The 20,679-nt window shown below is 43.0% G+C and overlaps 2 protein-coding genes across 7 annotated transcripts in view; one reads left to right on the top strand and one right to left on the bottom strand.

Moving 5' to 3' along the window:
• Positions 1–6,092: 6,092 nt before the first annotated feature.
• Positions 6,093–10,136, bottom strand: LOC306669779 (uncharacterized protein; the record flags this gene model as incomplete). The annotated part of the gene is made up of 2 exons (XM_079153948.1): positions 6,093–8,998; positions 9,476–10,136. 2 exons carry the CDS (start codon positions 10,134–10,136, stop codon positions 8,925–8,927), a joined length of 735 nt encoding a protein of 244 aa, XP_079010074.1. The 3' UTR covers positions 6,093–8,924.
• Positions 9,055–20,679, top strand: part of RNF175 (ring finger protein 175) — a 44,883-nt gene continuing 33,258 nt past the window's right edge. Inside the window, exons 1-3 of one of the 6 annotated variants that reach the window (XM_079153448.1) lie at positions 10,233–10,329; positions 13,691–13,802; positions 18,396–18,433. The gene's annotated coding sequence lies outside the window, so the exon portion shown is untranslated. Of the gene's footprint in view, positions 9,086–10,214; positions 10,330–12,331; positions 13,803–18,086; positions 18,107–18,395; positions 18,434–18,493; positions 18,585–20,679 lie in introns of those variants that run through there. The other 5 variants (XM_079153447.1, XM_079153445.1, XM_079153449.1 and 2 more) reach the window with 5 other exon arrangements.

Raw genomic sequence — 20,679 nt, 5'->3', positions numbered from 1 at the left:
GTCACATATTATAGGATTCCATTTATATATAATATCTATAATGGACAAACCACAGAGACAGAAAGCAGATTAGTGACTACCAGGAGATAGAGGAAGAGGGAAATAGGGTATGACTGCTAACACATATGAGATTTCTTTTGGGGATGATGAAAGTGTTCTGAAATTAGGTAGTGGTGATGGATGCTCCAGTTTGTAAATACACTAAAAACCACAGAATCATAAACTTGAGAAGGGTGAATCATATGGTATGTGAATTATATCTCAAGTCTATTATTTATTTATTTATTTATTTATTTATTTATTTATTTATTCATTCATTTTGGTACCAGGGATTGAACCCAGGCATGCGTCTCTCTGACCCTGTTGCTTAGGGCCTCACTATGTTGCTGAGGCTGACTTTGAACTCACAATCCTCTTACCTCAGCCTCCAGAGCCACCAGGATTACAGGTGAGCACCACCTCACCTGGTTCAAGGCCAGAAGTCCCAAGACGAGCAGATGGTAACTGAGACTCAGAACCAAGTTTGTTTGACTGTAAATCCCACTGTCTTGACTACCAACTATTCTCTGTGACCTGCCTTTTTCACATTAGAGACTTCCTGGGCAACGTTATCGTTTAACCACCATCAAACACCAAATCTCTCCCTATTTCAGACTCTGAGTATCTGTCTGTCTTCTAAGAGTGGGCAACTCTGCCTGTCTGGCCTGGGATGCCACAAAATGAAGACTTATTAAACGAAACCTAGCTTCACCCTCCAAACAGACACCTCCACTTAGGAACATTCTTATTGGTAATTACTACTCCCTGGTTGGTGTCCTTCCCGGTTCTCAGGCCCCAGAGAGAGCAAAGATAACTAATCTACCCCAAGTTCAGTCAATGATCCAATTTTCCATGCTCAGGCAACCAGCTCTGACCATTTTCTTTGGAGATTCTTTCCTCAGCTGACATGAGATTTTTCTATTTCAGTTCATTACTAATAATTCCTTAAATATATACTTAGAATATGCACACTATATGGACCAAAGGGAAAAAACAGAGACCCTGCCTCTAAAACAGTGCAGAGAGAGGGTAGGGGAGGCATGCGCACACAGTGTTCTCACACACTTAGAACAAGATGAAGATTTCTTTGAGATGCTCACATAAAGTCATTTCCCAAACTATGGCTACTTTAAAGGACAGTCATGCAATCTTCAGGGAAGTCTCAACCCTGTGAAACCTCACTAGTCCTTAAATCTCCCACCCACCATCATATCCAGGATAGCTTCTAAAGTTTTCCTTTGTTTGAAACCCACCAAAATATTTACTCTAAAAATTAAATATACGGGGCTGGGCATGGTGGCATCCACATGTAATCCCTGTGGCTTAGGAGGCTGAGGCAGGAGGACCATGTATTCAAAGCCAGCCTCAGCAACTTAGTGAGGCCCGAAGTAACTTAGCAAGACCCTGTTTCTAAATAAAATATAAAAAGGGCTGGGGATGTGGCTCAATGGTTAAACACCTCTGGGTTCAACTCCCGGTACCAAAATAACTAACTAAATTAATTAATTAATTTAATTAAATATACATAAGTAATTTTATACTTAATATTAAAATTATTTAAAGTCATAATTAGGCAGCATGCTCGGCACAAAAAATTTTTTTATAAATATTCAGTCACTTGCAGTATTTGAAATCCTTTCCAAAGAAAAGGTGAAACTAGCCACAAACATTCTTTTCTCTGATAGTCCCAAATAATGCAAATGTGCTTCATTACTGTATGGACACCATTCCAGCTATTGTGTAATGCGCTAGGTTAATTGCGTAATTTATAGAATAATTTTTTAAAAGCATCTGTGTCTCCAACACTGTTCATGCCACTTTTTTCTTAGCAGTTCTGTGGCTGAGCACAAAAATGTATATTCCATTCAAGTCAAGGATAAGAAAACAGAAGGTAAGTGACCTGAGCTGCACCCTTTATTCTGCTTTCCTTTTCCCAACCACCTCAGAGCATCCCAGAAAAATAAGTCCCTTCCTGATTAATACTTACAAAATAAGAAGTACAGTCATGAATCATTTCACAACAGAAATATGTGCTGAGAAATTCATCATAAGGCCATTTCACTGTAAACAACACAGGATGTGCTTATACCAGCTAAGACAGCTCTGAAGTCAGTAAGGGACGTTATGGGACCACCATTGTACAGGCAGTTAACTGATGACCAAAATATCATTACATGTGGTATATGACAGTAGGATGTGCTCATTATGAAATAAGAATATAAAATATTATAAAATACAAATATATAAAATAAGAAAGTGCTATATATAGGAGTAGTATGTGCTCATAAAATAAGAAGTAAGATACACTTATTCCAAACTGTGTTTTATTAGGTGAAGGGCACATTTTAGGCTTCTTATTTGCAGTCATACGTGTGAAGAGTTCTCAGTGGTTCCACACTGGGTAGACTGGGAAAGGCTATGGCCGTGGTGCAGCTACCCGCTCCCTCCAGGAGGACCCACTGCAGGTGATGGGCTGAGGAGACCCTCTGTCCTCACTCCTCCTCCACAAGCCAGTGAAAGGGTGGTAGAAGCACCATTCAATTGATTTAGCCCCAGGGCAGGCATTGTGCTAGATGCCGTGGTGGAATGAAAGACTGGAAGAGGGTTTCTGCTTTCCAGGGGCTTGAAATGGGTGACTGACAGAGACATTCGTTAACCCCCACCCCCTTAGCCATGGTTTGCTTCTATTAGTTTCAGTTACCTGTAGTCAACTGTGGTCTGAAAATATTAAAGGGGAAAATTCCAGAAGTAAACATTTCATAAGTTTGTAATTGTGGGCTGTTCTGAGTAGCATGATGAAATCTCAAACTGCATCCTACCTGGGATATTAACCATCCCATGGTCCAGTGTATCCACACTGTACACACTACCCTCCCCCCATTACGTCCATAGTAGCCATGTCAGTTAACAGATCTATTGTTGAGGTACTACAGAGATTGTACATAGGATTTGGTATTATCTGTGGTTTGGAGCATCCACCCGAGGTCTTGAAACATATCCCTAGAGGATAAGGGGGGACAACTATACTTATACCTTGAGTATCAAGCAGTCTGGAATACAGGCAGAAGCAAAAACACCCAGAGGAGAAAGGGTTGAGAGAGGTATATTGTCACTGGAGTCTGAAAAAGCCTGGTAAAGGAACAGAGCTGGGCAGGTTCTAGGATGCAGGAGGGAACCTCCACAGTTCAACTTAGGAAAGGAAGAGAGCTTTGCAAACAGAGAGAGGATGGTCCAGAAAGCCTTATTCATCCTTCTCTGTAAAGTGAGAATAATGAGAGTACACCTATCTCTCACAATGTTGCCTTTAGGATTAAATACAAGTAAAGTCCCTGACATTAATAGGCACCATAAGAAATTTTAGCTATTTTCATGGGTAGGAAGAAATAAAGAAATAAAGCCCAAAGTGCCAACTGGAGGACAAAGATAACTGTGTCCTCTTGTTAGTGCTTCTATAGCTAAACTGTTCCAAGGCCCTGAGAAGGACAAAGATCTAAAGTCAAGAGAAATGAGAATATTGGCATTTTTCTGTCACAAGAATGGGACTTTGATGGAACAGAGATACAACATGATCTTGATCATTAATCCGAAGTACAGAACTATTCTGGCAAATCCTTGGCTTTAACTAGAAATAAAAAATACAGGACAGCACACCAGGGGTTTCCAAGAGGCTCCCCAGTGAAGCGTGCTCACTCATCTCTCTCTCTCTCTCTCTCTCTCTCTCTCTCACACACACACACACACACACACACACACACACACACACAGGCGTGCGTGCAACCTAGAGATTAAGGAGCTGAACGGCCTCAGGCACTGCTGTACATTCTTCAATTGAGCAATCAATCTCTATTTAAATGTCTTCCTCTGTACATTGCATGGTGATACCCTTCACTGGGGGCGACTTTGGGGATTAAATGATATCACACATAATTTGTGTTTAGCCCAATGCCTTGGCACACGGCTGTTTGATAAAAATGAATTCTTTTTACAACTAGGACAGTGGGGACTGGCATGCCTGGTAAGGGCTGTCTGGCTTTTAACTTATAAAGACTTGAACTTTTAAAAGAAGCACTGGCAAAAAGAAATCAAGGGGAGGGGAGAGGGAGAAGCGCCATCAAGGACTGAATGTGGTCTTCTCTCCTGCTGAGAGGGCCCCTGCACTCCATAAACTAGAATGACCCGAGCTGAACTTCCAGGCTTGAAAGTATGGTTGCTTTTTAAAAGGAGTTCTTCTTTCTCAAGATCAATTGTTCAACAGAAATGAAAAGCTTGCCCTCGGAAGAGACTCAGTCCTAAAACCTGCAGGGTAAATCATTAAAGGCAGGAATGTGCCATTTCTCCGTAGGGAGCGGGGCACACCATGCACGCCGTGGTCTGACCACTGCCACTCTGCTGCCCCTCTATTCTAAATTAACCAGAAACCCAAGAACCTGAAAGCTGAGCTCTAGCTAACATTATTTAAATGAACTGGCTGTTAAGTGAACCTTAAACCACATGTCATTTGGTGGTAGGGCTGCCCTGGGCCAAGAGACCGTTAACACAGACAGTTCCCAGCTTACAAACGGATTGTGTTCCAAACGTGCATTTGGAAGAAAGAATGCATTTTCCCATAGAAGCAAGGTTACAAATGGCAATTAGGGCCACAGGCCAGCTCACAAAAAGCATGTGACCATAATATGGCAAAACCCTGTACATTTTATCTGAAAAAGAAAGAAAAAAGTAGAAATCAGTGTTTACGATACCAATAATTAAAGAGATAAAAATAAAGTTGAGTATCCGTGCTGAAAACTAGGGCTTAAGTCATAGACTATTTAATTAGGGGTGGATGGAAATATCTATCCAGGTAGCCTGAGGGGCTACAGGAAAGAACCACTGCTGATCAGACCAACTTGGAGGCGAATTCTGTATCTGAAGACCCAACCAGCCCAGAGAGGGGTCTGCAGCAGGGGTGGGGTGGAGACTTGGCTTCACTGGGCCCTGACTTCAGTGGGACCTGGCCCCCTTAGATGATTAATTCCATCAATGGCAAGTTTGCCCCTGGCCCCAAGAATGGATAGAGTCCAGAACCTTTGGGAGTCTCTTATGTACCAGTTTCCAAGATCAGATAAGCGCTTGGATACTTGCACTGCCTCGATGGTTTTGAGTTTGATACTCCCTGTCCCCACGGACACTGAATCTGCTTGTCTCCCCCTTTACAGAGGAGAGCCATCCCCACCCAGTCATTTGTCTGGATCCTCCCTCTGCCACCATACTCCAAAGGTGGCCAGCACTGCACCTGGGTGGACACATTTTGAACCACTTATTTTAATTAATGCTGAAAAGCAAAAGTACATTTTGTCTGTCAATATGGAAAGAAAGAAATGAAAGAGAGAGAGAGAGAGAGCGGAAAGGAAAGGAAAGGAAAGGAAAGGAAAGGAAAGGAAAGGAAAAATTGGGGGTGGGGGGAATCAGTTGTCATGTAGAACAAGATCTTAGATTTGCAAGATCTAAACATCAGGGGGCACCATCAGCCCCAAGTAGTTTGGTTGCACCAGAAAGTGAAAAAAAGCAGAAAACTAAAGTAAGTGCAGCGGGTGTGAGCAGGAAGGCTGAGTCACTGTGGAATAAACAGTTTATCACTGACACACATTTCTAAGAAATGTTCTCTACTTTAATGCACATATACATAAATGCAACTATTAATTCACTCAAAAATAATCACAAAAATCTCCTAATTTTACTTCTTCAAATCAGATTATGTCCCTTGTTCATCTTCTGTTGAGTTATGCTTTTTTATTTTATTCTATTTTTGCAGTGCCGAGGATTGAGCCCATGGCCTTATGCATGCTAGGCAAGCACTCTAATACTAAGTGACATTACCAGCCCTGACTTATGCTTTTAAAAAATTAATTTCTAGCAGGATATATTTGTTCTGAGTATTAATCCGTCATCATTTAGATACGTGAAAATATTTTCTTGTAGTGCATGGCTTGTCTCTCTCTTCTTTTTAATGGTAACTTTCTGTTGTACAGAAATTTTCAGTTTTAACATAAACTAAGTTATTAATTTTTTCCTTGTTTTTTGTTTGTTTGTTTGTTTGTTTTGCAGCACTAGGGATCAAACCCAGGGTCCCACATATGCTAGATAAGAGCTTTACCACTGAGCTACATCCCCCACTCTTGTTCTTTTTGAGTATCATTTGACATATCTGTTTCTATCTTGAGATCATATTCTTTTCAATCATTTTAAACTTTTGCTTTCTAGCCTCCTATTTGAAATTGGTATGGTATAATTTTTTTTCATATGAATAAGCCAACCACTGGCAGAGGGAGGGGAAAGCTCATCCTTTCACTATCAAGTAGCCATTTCATTCATAAAAATTTGTTTTCCGTAAATGCACATGCCCATCTGGGGATCTTCAACTCTGTTCCATGCATCCATTTGTCCATTACTATACCATATACCATATTTAATTGGTTAGCTCTTCTTGGCCTCTGCATTTTCCCAACACCTCTGCTACATTTACCCATTTCTTCCATTACATTAATGCAATCACCTCAGAGCTCTGGACTATAGAAGACGACAGAAGGAAGCACAGGTGGCAGCTAATATGCTGAAGAGATTAGTACTAAACAAAAGGAATACAGTTCATCTATTCTAGAATTGATTTGGGAAGCAAAGTTACAAATTAATTAACTTTGTATATTAGTTCATTATCTGTTGCTATAACAAAATACCTGAGGCTGGGTACTTTATAAAGAAAAGTGGCTATTTAGCCCATAGTCTTAGAGGCTGAAAATTCAAGATTAAGCAGTCCCATCTGTTCAGCCTCTGGGGAAGGCCTCATGGTGGACAGCTTCACAATAGTGAGACAGGACCAGAATTTTACGAAAAAGGAACTTTTATTGCATCTGGAATATTTTATTACTTATTTGGCTGACTTGGAAGAATTCAGAAACAATTTGAGGACCTCCTGGGCTGGATAAAAACATTGGTCTTTGCCACAGAAAAGCAGACCAGACACTAGGTAGGAATGCAACGTGTCCAGATGTTGAGATTCAGGGCCCAGACTCTCTCCTTTTTGTAACTAGAAGCTCTTCCAGGGTTCCCAGAGAACCTAACCACTACCCACCTCTTAAAGGTTCCACCACTTTCCACACTGCCTCACTGAAGACCAAACTTCCAGCTCATGACCCTTTTGGGGACTCGCTGAAACCTTAACCAAATCACAGCACTTTGACTCAGTGAACTATTGCATAAAGCAGAACTTAACTTACAGGGAAATGAGCTATTGGTTCTGCTTGGTTGGAATTTGATTGCAAAAGGTAGTAGGTATGAGAAGGGAAAAGATTAGAAGAAACCCATCGTATTGGTGGTAGGGGGAAATAGACTTCTTGAGTTTTAGTCTGATATGATTGTTGAGCTGAAGCCAGAAGATGGATGCCTACTTTTGTGTTTGGATGTATCTATAGTAACATATGTGGGTTTTTATGGCAGCCTTCAACCATGAAAGAGTATCTCCTATCAAGAAGACAGATCTTTTATAGTGCTAATGAGCCAGAATTTCACAGGAAAAGGAACTGCCATTTCCACCTGGAATATTTTATTTCATTATTTCTTTGGCTGAATTGGAATACAGATAAAATGTGAGGACTTCCTGGGCTAGATAAAACCTTGGATTTTACCACCACACAAAGGTACACCAGAAGCGAAGTAGGAATGCAGCTTGTCCACATGAACTCTCTACCTTTCTTCTCCCCAAATTGGCCGCCATCTGCACATACCCTTCTCGGGGATGGCGCTCAAGTCCTGTGCCCCCGCATCATCACTGAAGATCAGTCAAGTCTCATTGATTCTACCATCTAAATCTCCTGGCTCCATCCATATCTCTCCATCTCTCCTCCACCCCATCCCTGCACACACTCATATACCACCACCAAGGCCACGGTCATCTTCAGAGGAACGACAGCAATGACTTTCTGACTGGTCTCTGTCTTGAGTCACAGTCATAGTCTCCCCTTCCCCCTCCTTGAGGCAAGTCTAATAATGTTATTTCCTTGCTTAAAACTCTGTAAGGACTTCCCACTCTCCCAAGGCCACCATCCAATCTGTTTAACATATGCAGAGCCCTTCTGGATCCAACAGTCACTTTCTTGAGCGATTAAGAGCTCAGACCATGAAGTCAGACTTCTCTGGATTCAAATTCCCACGGCACTGCCTATTAGCGTTGAAACTTGAACAAACTTCAGAACCTCTCTGCTTCAGTTGTTCCCATGTGTCAAATGGAGATATTAACAACAGCTCCCTTAGGGAGTTGTTGGGAGAACTGAATGAGTTAATGCATGTAAAGTGCTTGGAACAGACAAGGCACATAGTGAGCTTTCTATTAGCAGTCAACTAGTCCTTTTATTTTAGTTTTTCCAGTTCACTGTGCTTTCTCCAGCCTCGAGGCCTTGGCATCTCCTGTTCCCTCCATCTGGAACACTCTTCCCAAAACCCTGATCACGCTAGAAGGTAATCTTTGGAAGTGGACAACAGCAGTAGCATCCCACCAGGAAGCTTGTTAAAAAACACATATTCTCAGGTTCCAGCCCAGACCTCCAACATCAACCTGGGGTGGGCAATCCAAGTTTTAACAGTCCTGTATGGGAGTCTGATGCACACACAGAGCTGGAAACCTGATTCATTTACCACGGTATATGTCCTTAGATGTTTATCTGTCTCTACCCCATTAGACTGTAAGTCCCTCAACAGCAGAGATACTTGCAGCTTGTTGACCAGTTAACCTTCACTGGCAGCTCCTTGTGGATGCTGAAAACTAAGAGCCACCACAAATTGAAATGGAGAAAGCCTTGTTTTGTCGACCAGATGATTTAACTGTGTGTTCCTTCATTGTCTGTTTCCCTCCATTAAGAGCCAAGTCTTTCCGAAGGCTTACCTAAATATTTCCAGCTTGTCCCCAGCCTTGACTGCAGGCTTAGGCCTAAGTGTAAGGAAGAGGGCAAAGGACAGCTATGAGCCATTCCCCAGGAGGCCCTGCAGGCTCTGGAGCACCACGGGGGTCACCGAGGTCTGTGTGCTCTTTATTATCTTTGAAGAAACTTAACGAGGCAGGCGGGGGAAGCAGAAGAGATTCATTCTCTGAATTTGGACAACCACGGGAAATCCTGCCTCCTAAAAGTCATTTCTGGGGAAGACCTGCAGCGAAAACCTTTCTCTCTACCTCCCCTCCCCCGCCCCTCTCTCTTGCTTGGCCTCTTCTCTCCCTCTCCAGCCTCCTGCTCCTCCCTCTCCCTCCTCTCCTCTGTCCCCCTCCCCCTCCTCTCTCCCCTCCCCCTCCCCTGTCCCCCTCCCCCCTCCTCTCTCCCCCTCCCCCCTCCTCTCTCCCCCTCCCCCCTCTCCTTCCTCTTCCGCTCTCCTATTTCTCACTCTCTCTACAACACTTTCTCTTGCTACCTACCTGTCCCGGACCCCTCCTCCAGCCGCGTCCCCCGATAACCAAACCACTGGTTCGTGCCAAGCTCCCGGGGCGGGTCGCTGGACGTTTCCTTGCAGACCCGGCTGACCGGAGAGCTTCTCCGCCGCAAGGCCCAAAGGGCGCCCCGGCTCCTGAGACGCCCCATGTGAGCCGCCCGGCGGCGGAGGAGGCGCTGCGCGAGCCCAGGGCCAGGCGGCGGCCGCCGGCGCCCGCGTACGCCCCGCGCGACTCGGGGCCGGGCCGCCCACTGGGTCCCCACCCGGGCCGAGGGCGCGGCGGTCTCGGTGCGCCGCACGCCGCGGGGCAGCGCGGGGACACGGCGGCATGGCGGCGCGCAAGGCGGCCGTGCTGGAGGCGCCTCCGCAGCACGAGCAGGTACCGGCGCGGCCGGGGAGGTGCGGCCAGGGTCCCGGGGCGCCGCTGGGACGGGGCGGGGCGGGGCGCGCGGGCACGTCTCCAAGCCCCCGGCGCCCGCCGGTGAGAGTCGGCCCTGGACAGGGATGGATGACCTTCTGGAAGGTGCTACCCCGGGCTGCCTATCCCCTCCGCTTTCTTCCTCTCCTCCCTGGTGCCCGCTTGCTTTCCTTCCTTCTCTCCATCCCTCTCCCCTATCCTCTCCCTTTGGCTTCCAGGATGATCCCATCCATTCCTGTGCTCCAGACTCACCCCCAGGGACCTAGAGTAAAGGGTCATTGAAAGAGGGCAAATGAGAGAGAGTGAAGATTGGACTTCAGGCCTTGACTGGACTGCCGGGGTTCCCAGACTTGAGTGTGCATCAGCATCACCCTGGGGCTCTTTAAAAGACAGATTAATGGGCTCTGCCCCTAGGCTTTCTGGTAGGTACTTTTGGATTTCATCCTGATCATTAATTAGCTTGTCTGATTAGCTTCTGGGTGCGGCTGATGTTTGAGAACCACTAGGTTAGTCCTTTCTTCCTCCAACCGGTGATTACAAATCCATTCCTACTTTATTTTTAATTCATAGGACAATTCGTAGGCTCTGACCAGATATAGGATCTGTGCTGGGGTGGACAAAGGGGATATACAATCCAGAGGTGGGCCTTTGTTCAGGAACTCACATCCTTAAAACAAGAACAAAATTAACTCACAGGAAGACATTAGTGTCTCAAAACAGGCTGGGGCAAAGAGTTCTAGAATTTCTGATTGGTGAGGCATTGTTCCTGACTGGGAAGACACGGGTAGGGCTGCAGAGGGTATGTCGTTTGAACTGGCTTTGAAGAACAAATAGGATCTGGCCACATGGTGTTGAGAGGGAATTAGAATTCCAGATGGATGGAAGAGAAGTACTAAATTGTTTGGAGAATGGGAGGAAAAAATTGCTGGGGGATTGGCCATAGAAAAAGATGGGAATCAGGAACCATACAGTATGTTGGCAGAAACCCAGGGTTCATGAAGACTTACGGCAGCGAGGGAAGAGCCAGGCCATGGAGGGCCTTGTGTACCAAACTGTGAGTGTGGGGTTACTTTTCTAAAATCAGGGAACCTCTGAACAAACTCCATGACTTTCTTGCTGATTTCAAACCAGCATCATCCAAAGGGACTATGAATTGAGAACTCTGCATCCCAGGAGAGGCAGAGGATCTCAAGTGCCAACTTTGCTGCTGATGTTTGCCCTTCCTCAAAGCTGGCATCTCTACCTCGTCCACAACGCTTAGGAGAGCGAGCACCCCCGTTAATTCTGCCACACAAGGGACTCACAGCTTTTCCTATAATTCCATGTTGGAAGATAATGTGGCCCAGGGACCAGCAGTCAAAGTATCACCTGTCAGAAATGCAGTCTCAATCCCCAGTCTATACCTACTGAATCCGAATCTGCATTTTAACCAGACCCCAGGATGATACTGTGCACTTAAAGTTTGAGAAGAACTGGTTTCAACCAGACTTTACAAGAGCTAAGGATAATAAAAGGCAAAGCAGGGTCATTACTGACCCGCCAATAGATAATAACATTCCATCACTCTAAACCTCATTCTCTTTTATTTTCCTTCACCACCCTTCATGCTACCTGAAGGATGTCTACTTGCACATTTGATTGTCTGAGACCCTTCATCAACCTGGAAGCTCCAGGAGAGCTGGCCATGTTCTATCTTATTAGCTGCTGTACCCAGAAACTAGTCTGATAAATAGCAAGGCCTCAATTACATATTTATTAAATGAATAAGTGGGTGAATGAATGAATAGTAACATACAATCTCATGATCTGGTGCCCCAGGTCCCAATGTACCTTCCTGTTCAGACACCAGCTCCCTATTCTCCGTCCTCCCTCCTCAGCCACACATCCTGCAGTCTGCTGAGCTGTTACACCTTAGGTAACTTTGAGACTCCTCAAAGAGAATGGAAAACATGAGTTTAGGAACTTGTCTGAGGCCTGCTTTCCAGGCTCTGATTTCCTCCAAAAGGAGAAAATCAGCTCCCTGCCTTGGAGTAAAATATGTCCGTCGGTTGGCAACCTTGACCTTCTTAAGAGAAAATGAGGCACAAATTGATTAAGAAACAACAAGTTTATTTGTACTGATCAGAGTCACAGCTCAAGAGACAACAAATTTCAGACTGGCTGAAATATATTCTGGGGTCTTACAGATTTTAAACAAGTTTTAAAGGCAAAAATTCCACAAGTAGAGAGAGGAATTATATATCAGTAATTTTTCAAGAATTTAGATTGGTGTAGGCAGGATAGCAAGCTGTCTTATAAGAAAGGGATTGAGTGATTTAAAGAATTCACCTAGGGCTAGAAGTGGAGCTCAGGGAAGAACACTTGCCTAGCATGCCTGAGACCCTGGGTTCCATCCCCAGCAATTGGGGGAAAAAAGAAGAAGATACAGATACAGATATAGATATAGATATAAAGTAGTTCTCAGAAAAGGAAGAAGGAAAAAGGGCTCTATCCCTAGCACCAAAAAGAAAACAAAAAAGAAATTCTTGGGAAAAGACCCTGGTAGCTATCTATAGGACTGGAATGTTCTACCCTAATGAAAATGAAAACCCAGGATGTCCACAGCAGGCTATAGCAGCTTGCACAGGATCAAGTCTTTCATGTTCTCTTCACCTAGTACTTTAGGATGCCTCAATCTGCCTTTACCTGTTTGAGTTCCATATCCTGTAACTTGAATTCCTTATCAATGAGTACAGCACTCCTCTCCCCCCCACCCCAACACACACACACACACACACACACACACACACACACGGCACAGGGACATTAATAGTTTCTAAGTTCATTGTTCTGGCTTTGCCACTTGTTTCAGAAAAGTTTTTCTAACAGAAGGATTTTATGAGGGAAGAGTTGAAAGTGAGGAAATCAGCCTGGAGATAGCAGCTCAGGTATTGAAAGGTAGTGCCAGCAAGGTAACCTTCACAAATACACTGAGCGTGTGCCGTGCCAGACATCGGGATTCAGTGGTGGGGAAGGCCCAGCCTGCCCTCCTGCCGATTCAGATAAGTAAATAAATTATCAAAGGTACAGTCTGGAAACAGTATTCAGGGTGCCATGGACGTATGGGAGGGCCGGAACCCAAAGGGCTTCCTGGAGGAAGTGGGGCCCAAGGATAAGCAGGAGTGAGGCGCCCCCACATAGAAGCTAGGGCTGGAGGAAATGCATCCAGGGGACAGGAATGTTCTGGTTGGCTAGAGCAGGAGATGTGCAGGGACAGTAGAGAGAAATCACAGGACCCTGTTAACAGAGTCATGTCAACAACAAGAACTTCACGCAGGAGGGTAATAATATGGATTAGTTTGCTTTCATGCAGTCTCCCTTACAATTTGAAGAGTGAAGGCCAGTGGTTCAGTCAGCTTTTTTGCTGCTGTGACTAAACCACCTGACCAGAACAACTATAGAGGAGGAAGAGCTTATTTGGGGCCTCATGGTTTCAGAGGTCTCAGTCCATAGATAGCAGGTTCCATTCTTCAGGGTTTGAAGGGAGGCGGAACATCATGGCTGAAGAGTATGGAGGAGCGAAGCAGCTCACATGGTGATCAGGAAGCAGAGAGACTCCAATGACCAGACCCAAAATATGTACCCCAAAGCCACGCCCCCAATGCCCACCTCCTCCAGCCACACCCCACCACTTCCATTACCAGTCAGTTAATGCCATCAGGGGATTAGTTCACTGATTGGGTTAAGATTCTCACAGCCCACTTATTTCTCCTCTGAACCTTCTTTCACCGTCTCATACATGAGTTTCTCGGGGACACCTCACATCCAAACCACGGCAGCAACATCCCAGGGAGATGTCACTGTGTGCAGCCCTGAGGCCCCAGGAAGCCTTCCCTAGTCATCCTAGCTGAAGAACGTCGGTCCCTCTGCCTGCTGTGTTATTTTCTATCACACTTTCTGTTTATTTTCTTCACAGAAGTTACATTAGGCAATTTCTTTGTTTATCGCCCATTGTTTTCTCTAGAACACAGGCTGAATTCATGAGAACAGGAAGCTCACCTGTCCTCACCATTGCGTGCCACCTCTCAACCTGGTGCCTAGCGCAGAGGAGACAGCCAATATGTATTTGTTGAATGAATGAAAATATATATGGGTAGAGGCCATAGGGGACTGAAAGAAGTGGACATGTGTGTGAGGTAGTATTTAGAGATAGGGTCAACAGAAAGGTGATGGGTTGGGGTACAAGGACAAGAATGGTGCCCCAGTTTTTCTGTTTGTTAGACAAGATGTGAGAATACTGAGTGAAATTGGAGACATCATCAGGAGTGCACTTTGGGGGAAAATCACTGTGTTCAGTTTGAGGCAGATTAATTCACATATCTGAGGGACGTCCATGAGGAGATACGAAGCACGTAAGCTCAAAAGTGAGATTTGGCTGAATAAAAAGAAAGAGGTGAGGTAGATCAAATGATGGCATGGAGATTGGGAAGAAAGGACTTGGCAACTGATCAGAAAAGAGAAGGTACTAGGGGGGGTGGAGTAAAAGGTCATTTTGGAACTGTTCTGTCTAGGCGTCACTGTTCACGTAGAATGTATTTACATAGAAAAACATAAAAAGGAAAGTAAATATTTCAATATATATCACCACCAATAGAGCATTGCTGGTACCATTTTGGTAATGTCTTCTGCGTGTCTTCTGATGTCTCTTTATGAAACTATGCATTTAAATAAATGGGCTCATACTATGTACAACTACTTTGAAGGCTGCATTATCTTATAACAGTGAGTCATGGAATTCTATGTCAATAAATATGGATCTGCATTATCATTTTTAAAATGTTATAGACTTCTCAAAAGCAAAGACAAAGATGTCGCTTTTTTTCATCCATCGTGCTGGGCACTTGGTGAGTGTTTCATTTTGGAAACCCCATTGACTCCCAGGAGACCAGTGGCAGGTAGGATCTGCCACACATTCACTGTGAGATTCATGATTTCCAGGCAATTCTAAGCTATTCCCAGACAACAGCTCATTTTCCAGAGCAGGGGCTAGCTCCCCTCCCCAATCCCAAATCCCTTGGAGGTATCATCCCCCTGTTATTTCTAATTTCTACTCAGTTACCAAATTTTTGAAATATAAGACACAGAAAAGACTTAAGATAAACAGAAACTCACATGATTCTGTGTTTCTGGGTTTGTCTTCTAAAGCAGGGCAGAACCCTGTAGCCTGATCAGGGATGATGTGCCACAGAGAGCTAGGCTCTCTCTGTTCAGAGGACTTCTGGTGCCATCTGCCCTCTTTGCATGCCGGGCACCTCTGAGCCCATGCCTACCAGTGTGGGGACTTTAAACTGATTCTCAGATGCACTTTGTTATCAATCCCACTTGAACCCACCTCCAGAAGTCCTGGGACCCTGTCCCTCTGCCTTCCTGAAGTTCTTGGCATGGTTGGCTCTCTTTTGCACCCCCTGCTGCCAGCAAGTGCCAGAGCCCTCTGCTCTGCAGATACTGTCCACAAGACCATCCGCTTTCCAGTTTCCAAAAGAGATTGCTTAGACTCTTCACCTATTCTTGTACTTGTTGATTTATGTTATTTTTATTCTTTTGCAGTCATTCTAGTGGTGTTTGGGGAAGGAAAGGAGGTAAATGCATGTATGTGGTTTCTGTATTAGATTTTTGTCCCTGTGAACAAAATACCTGACAAGCACAACTTAGAGAAGGAAAAGTATATTTTGGTTCAGTGTCAGAGATTCTGTTCATGGTCAGCAGTCTCCATTACTCTGGGCCCAGGGTGAGGCAGGACGCCTTGATATGGAGGAATGCTGCTCAGCTCACGGGGACTAGGAAGAAAGAGAGAGAGAGAGAGAGAGAGAGAGAGAGGGAAGCAAGGGGAACAAGATATAATCCCCAATGATCTACTTCTTTTAGCAAGCACCCTACCTATCTACAATTGCCACCCAGCATTCCATTCAAATTATTAATCTATTGATTCACTGATTAGGTTACAACTCTCATAATCCAGTCATTTCACCTCTGAACATTTCTGCATTAACACAGGAGCTTTTGGGGATTCCTTATATTAAACCATAAAAATTTATCATGTTTCACTAGAAGATCTTGTTTTTACTTGCTTTTTTTTAAATTCATAGTTATTAGTGAGTTTAAACATCTTTCCATAAATATATTGGTTATTTATATTTCTTTTGCAAATTTCTTATTCAAGTACTTTGTCCTTTGGAATGTTTTTCTTATTATATTGTAAAAAGCTCTTTTTATATTTAATTTATTGACTTTCTTCTTCTTGCATAGGTTGTGTTTTCCCCAGTTTGTCTTTCGAGATGATCATATTCAACTTTTATGTCCTCAAAATCTGTTTATTGTTTTTACTTTATCATTTCTGTACTCTGCATCATACTTAGAAATGCCTCTCCACTGCAGTATTATAAAAATGTTTACCCATATTTTCTTCTAGTGCTCTTAAGATTTTCTTCCTTACAGTTAAATATTTGATCCATCTGAAATTTATTCTGAAACAAGGAGTGTGATATAGACGGATCCAGCTTTGTCTTTTCCCAAATGCCTAGCCAGTTGTCCCAGCGCCGTGTATTGAACAGTACATTTTCCTTCTTTGATTTGAAGTGACTTATCTGTCATGTGCAGTTGAGTCTGTTCCTGGACTCTGTGTTCTGTTCACTCATCTTCTGCTTTCACTTGATTTCCGAGGCTTTATTCTGGATTGCAGAGTCTGGTAAGCCAAGGCCCTAGTCTTTATTCTTCTAAACTTTCCTGGCTATCCTTATATGCTTATATTTCCAGATGAACTTGAGTGTCATTTTTCATTTCCAACGTAAATCCTCATAGGATTTCAAATGGACTTGAAAAGTAATATATCACAAAATATTTTCCCCAAATTGGAACCCATCCTAAGGGGAAAATACTGTACTACTGGGAACTATAACTAGACAAGAGCTGTCTCTAAGAATACCATCACCACCACCACCACCACCATCGTCCTAACTCACTAATTCTCACGTGAGCCCCACTGCTGTGACCTCCATCTGAGTAATAAGACCCACCTGTGGGATCACCTGTGGATAGGGAGCCACGGAGAAGCTGCCAGCCTCAGTCACAGCACCACCTATGTCCTCTTTTCCTGGCATTGTCCAAGTCTGTCCTAAGCCTGTCTGTGACTCTTACCCTGTCATCTGAAGCCTCTGAAGCCTCGTTCTGTCTTCATGCCTCTGACAGAAGCATAGATGTTCTCATGGAGCCTTTAGCTCCAATCAGAGAAATCCTAGATGAGTCATAGATGGCATTTGTTTCTTTCTCTCTTCCCAGATTGCTTACACCATTTGAAGGAAAAAATAGGGGACAAATCTGGTTAATATGAGGTTCGTTTAACAGGTATTTTATTTGCTTTCCCTTTTCTTTGCCATCTTTGGGGATTTGGGCTTTCAAACAGTATCTTTTAACACTACTGGACTAGGGACTAGGTTGTCTGTGCTCTCTGTGAAAGTTGTAAGATTGTGTCTTTCTGGTGACTACTGTCCAGGATTTCAAATAACCAAATATAGTAGGTTAGCAGTAACCAAGGAAAGCAGCACATGGAGGGACTCTGTCCTGGGAATGGCTCGGTGCTGCCAGCTCAATCAGCTAGGGCACAAGGCCAGAGTCACCCCTTCAAAATGATGCCTCATTTTTCAGGAGGACACAGAAGCCTTTGGTCAGCTCAGTCTCTAAAACCTTGAACTTGGAGCCATGTTCCCTCACTGGCATTATTTAAGACATCAACAAAACAGATTTTTTTTTTTTTTTTAACGGATACTGAATTCATACATCATAGCCTAGGAACCAAAGTGGCTGTACCTATGGGGAGGCCACTCTCTACAACCGTGAGTGATCTGCCAGAACACAGGGCAGGAGTGGAACTGCATCTTGTTCTCCGACTTACGAGTAGAACCAAATATTTATCAACAATGACTTGATCACTGGTGTTTTGTTCTTGTTATTCATTTGTTTGTTTTGTTTCTGTTTTGTAACACCCCCAGATAAAGTTAAAGGCTTCATCCCTAGTACTTCATCCTGCCAGCCCAAACTCACTAATGCCTTGATCCTTGATCCTTGAGCCTACAGAACTACAACAAAATACATTTATGTTATTTAAACCGTCCAGTCTCTGCCATATTATCATGGCAGCCTAGCAGACAAATACAGATTTCCAAGGTGGGAACTAGCCTTCAGTAATTTTTTAAAATTTAAATTAAATTTATTTTGAACCGATACATAAAATATAAATGTACACATTAACGGGGTAATACGATGTTTTGATACAATGTGCAATGTAACATGTATTTTATTTTATTAGAATTTTCATCCTAAATTATTCCAGTACTAGGGAATATAGCTGGTTTTCACAGTTTGGGTTTCTCATATAATGCTTTAAAATATAAGCTATAAAATAAAAGCTGAGAAAAATGAGATTTTTAACCAGGGTGCTTTTAATGTTTTTCAGATCTCTCACACAAAACTTTCTGCGGATGATGAGTGGAAGTAAGTGACTGGTATTTTTTATAATTGCTTTATTAATAAATTAGATTCCTATCTTAACAGTTTGAGAAACTGAATGAAGGCATCATTTCATTTGTATATGCCCTGGGATAAAGAAGGTGGACTAAGGCAGCTGTGTGTCTACAGCAGAAAGGTACTTCAAACCAAGTCTGCAAGGAATTCATGTGTTTGCTTTGTGATCCATGCAGTCCCACAAAGCTGGATTAACATTTCTTTCAAAATATGGCAATATCGAGGGGCTATTTATTTTAGGCATGTGATACATATGAATTTGTTTATGTGCTGGGACTGTTGGGCACTGTAAACACCACATGCGAGAAAAGGAATGATTTCTTCCCTTTTTGCAATATAGTAATCAATTATGAATGTATCCCTACTCAAAACAGGAAATACTTATTACATTTGCATGTTAATTTATGATCCTCAAAGTTCTTTTGCATAGGTTAACCCATTTGATGTGCTTTTAATATGTGTGTATATTTGTATGTACATATACACATGTACACACAAAAATGAATTAATATCATAAAGCATATTTTGTTGTCTATCTGTGCAAGTCCTGTTTTAGATCAATGATGAATTCACTCCTCTATCTACATGACCTAATTGGAAGTCCATTAATTACATAGAATATTAATATTTATTTTGGATTCTGGTGTGTAAAAACCATAACTAACCTCTTGCACCCTTTTCGTTTTTTTTCACTTTCATTTCTTTTGAGGAACAAATGCATTTTTTCTTTTTTTATGTGAGCTTCTAGAAATCATTCCTGTCTCCTGAATGCAGCTTTCAACGGAAACTAAAAGTTATGTCATTTTATTCAAGTCGATTGCCTGATCTAGACTCCAGCTTCTTCTCTTGATGAATGAAAGGCTTTCAGTCTACCTATTTATGCCTTCCAGCAGTAACATTCAAAGAGTCCAAGAGTTGGAGTGAAGCAGGAATATTTACTGGTTCATTTCTACGCCTTCTCCAGCAGGGGGCACCCCTGGGATTTGCATGGGGCCCTTTTCTGAAGGGTCCTTACTTCAGGCTCCATAGAAATGCTGATAGGGGAGCGACCCAACTGCACACCTATCAAGTGCCTTTAAAAAAACCAGTCTTTTGGCACAGAATAGTCCCTTACTGTGTTCTCAGATTGAGACACTAACTGCACACTATCACCAATCCTAAATGAAAGGTTCACTTTTAAGTGACTATGGTGCTGCTCCACTCCTGGTGAGAGAAGGTTTATGAATGTTTATGAATTAATGGGATTAATTTTAATGAACTAATAGGAATTAATAGGAATCTTTATGAATTAGAGGACTTTATTAATGGAATTATTCATAAATTTCCCTCTTTCTCTAACCTTCGATCTGGGCCTCTCTCTTCCTCTAGGCCAGAGGCTGGCTCTCAATCTTGGTTGCCCCTTAAAATTCTGTGGAAAGCTTTAAAAATCACTGGTGCCTTAAACATCACACTGTGCAGACGTCTATCAAAACATCATATGGTTCCCCATTCCTCTCCACATTTTTATGTTCTTATGTATCAGTTCAAAATAAATTTAAATTTAAAAAATTAATTACCAATGGCTAGTTGCCATCCTGAACATCTGTATTAGTCTGCTAGGCTGCCATGACAATATGGCACAGATTGGGCGGCTTAAATAACAGAAATTTATTTTGTCTTAGTTCTGTAGGCTCCAAGCCCAAGATCAAGGCGTTGGTGAGTTTGGACTGGCAGGGTGACACAGGGATGAACCTTTAACACATAAGTTCTGGAGGTGGAGGACCCAGTTCAGCTCATAACACCCAGCAAAGATCACTTGATTGATCCGGGGTACTGGGATGTTTAGAACTCCCTAATGGTTTTAAGTGACAGTAAAAGTCAAGAACCACCGCTGTAGGTTTTCTTCAAAGTTACTTCTGTTCTAGGACTTCAAACCAGATGCCATATGATTCTAGTCACTTTCTCTAGCACTGTGAAAAATTAAGTGTTCGAAAATTTTTAAAATTGAAAATCCAGCTATCAGCTGGATGTTTGTGCACTCTAAGAAAATGCTTACCCCTATTCTGTCTTCCTATAATAGTTGTATAATAATTTATACACAAGCTCACTCTGGATCTTTCAGTTGCCCCCTGGATAATATGCTCCCATTTAGGCACCAGCTCCTTCTGCAGAATATCCTTTTAGCAAAAAATGATGGAAATTACCAACATTCTACTGCTTTTGACTTTCAGAAAATG

The sequence above is a fragment of the Sciurus vulgaris genome, assembly GCF_902686455.1.
Source record: "Sciurus vulgaris genome assembly, chromosome: 9".
Classification (NCBI taxonomy): domain Eukaryota; kingdom Metazoa; phylum Chordata; class Mammalia; order Rodentia; family Sciuridae; genus Sciurus; species Sciurus vulgaris.
The sequence above is the reverse complement of the archived record's forward strand: the minus strand, read 5'-3'. Positions and strand labels throughout refer to the sequence as shown.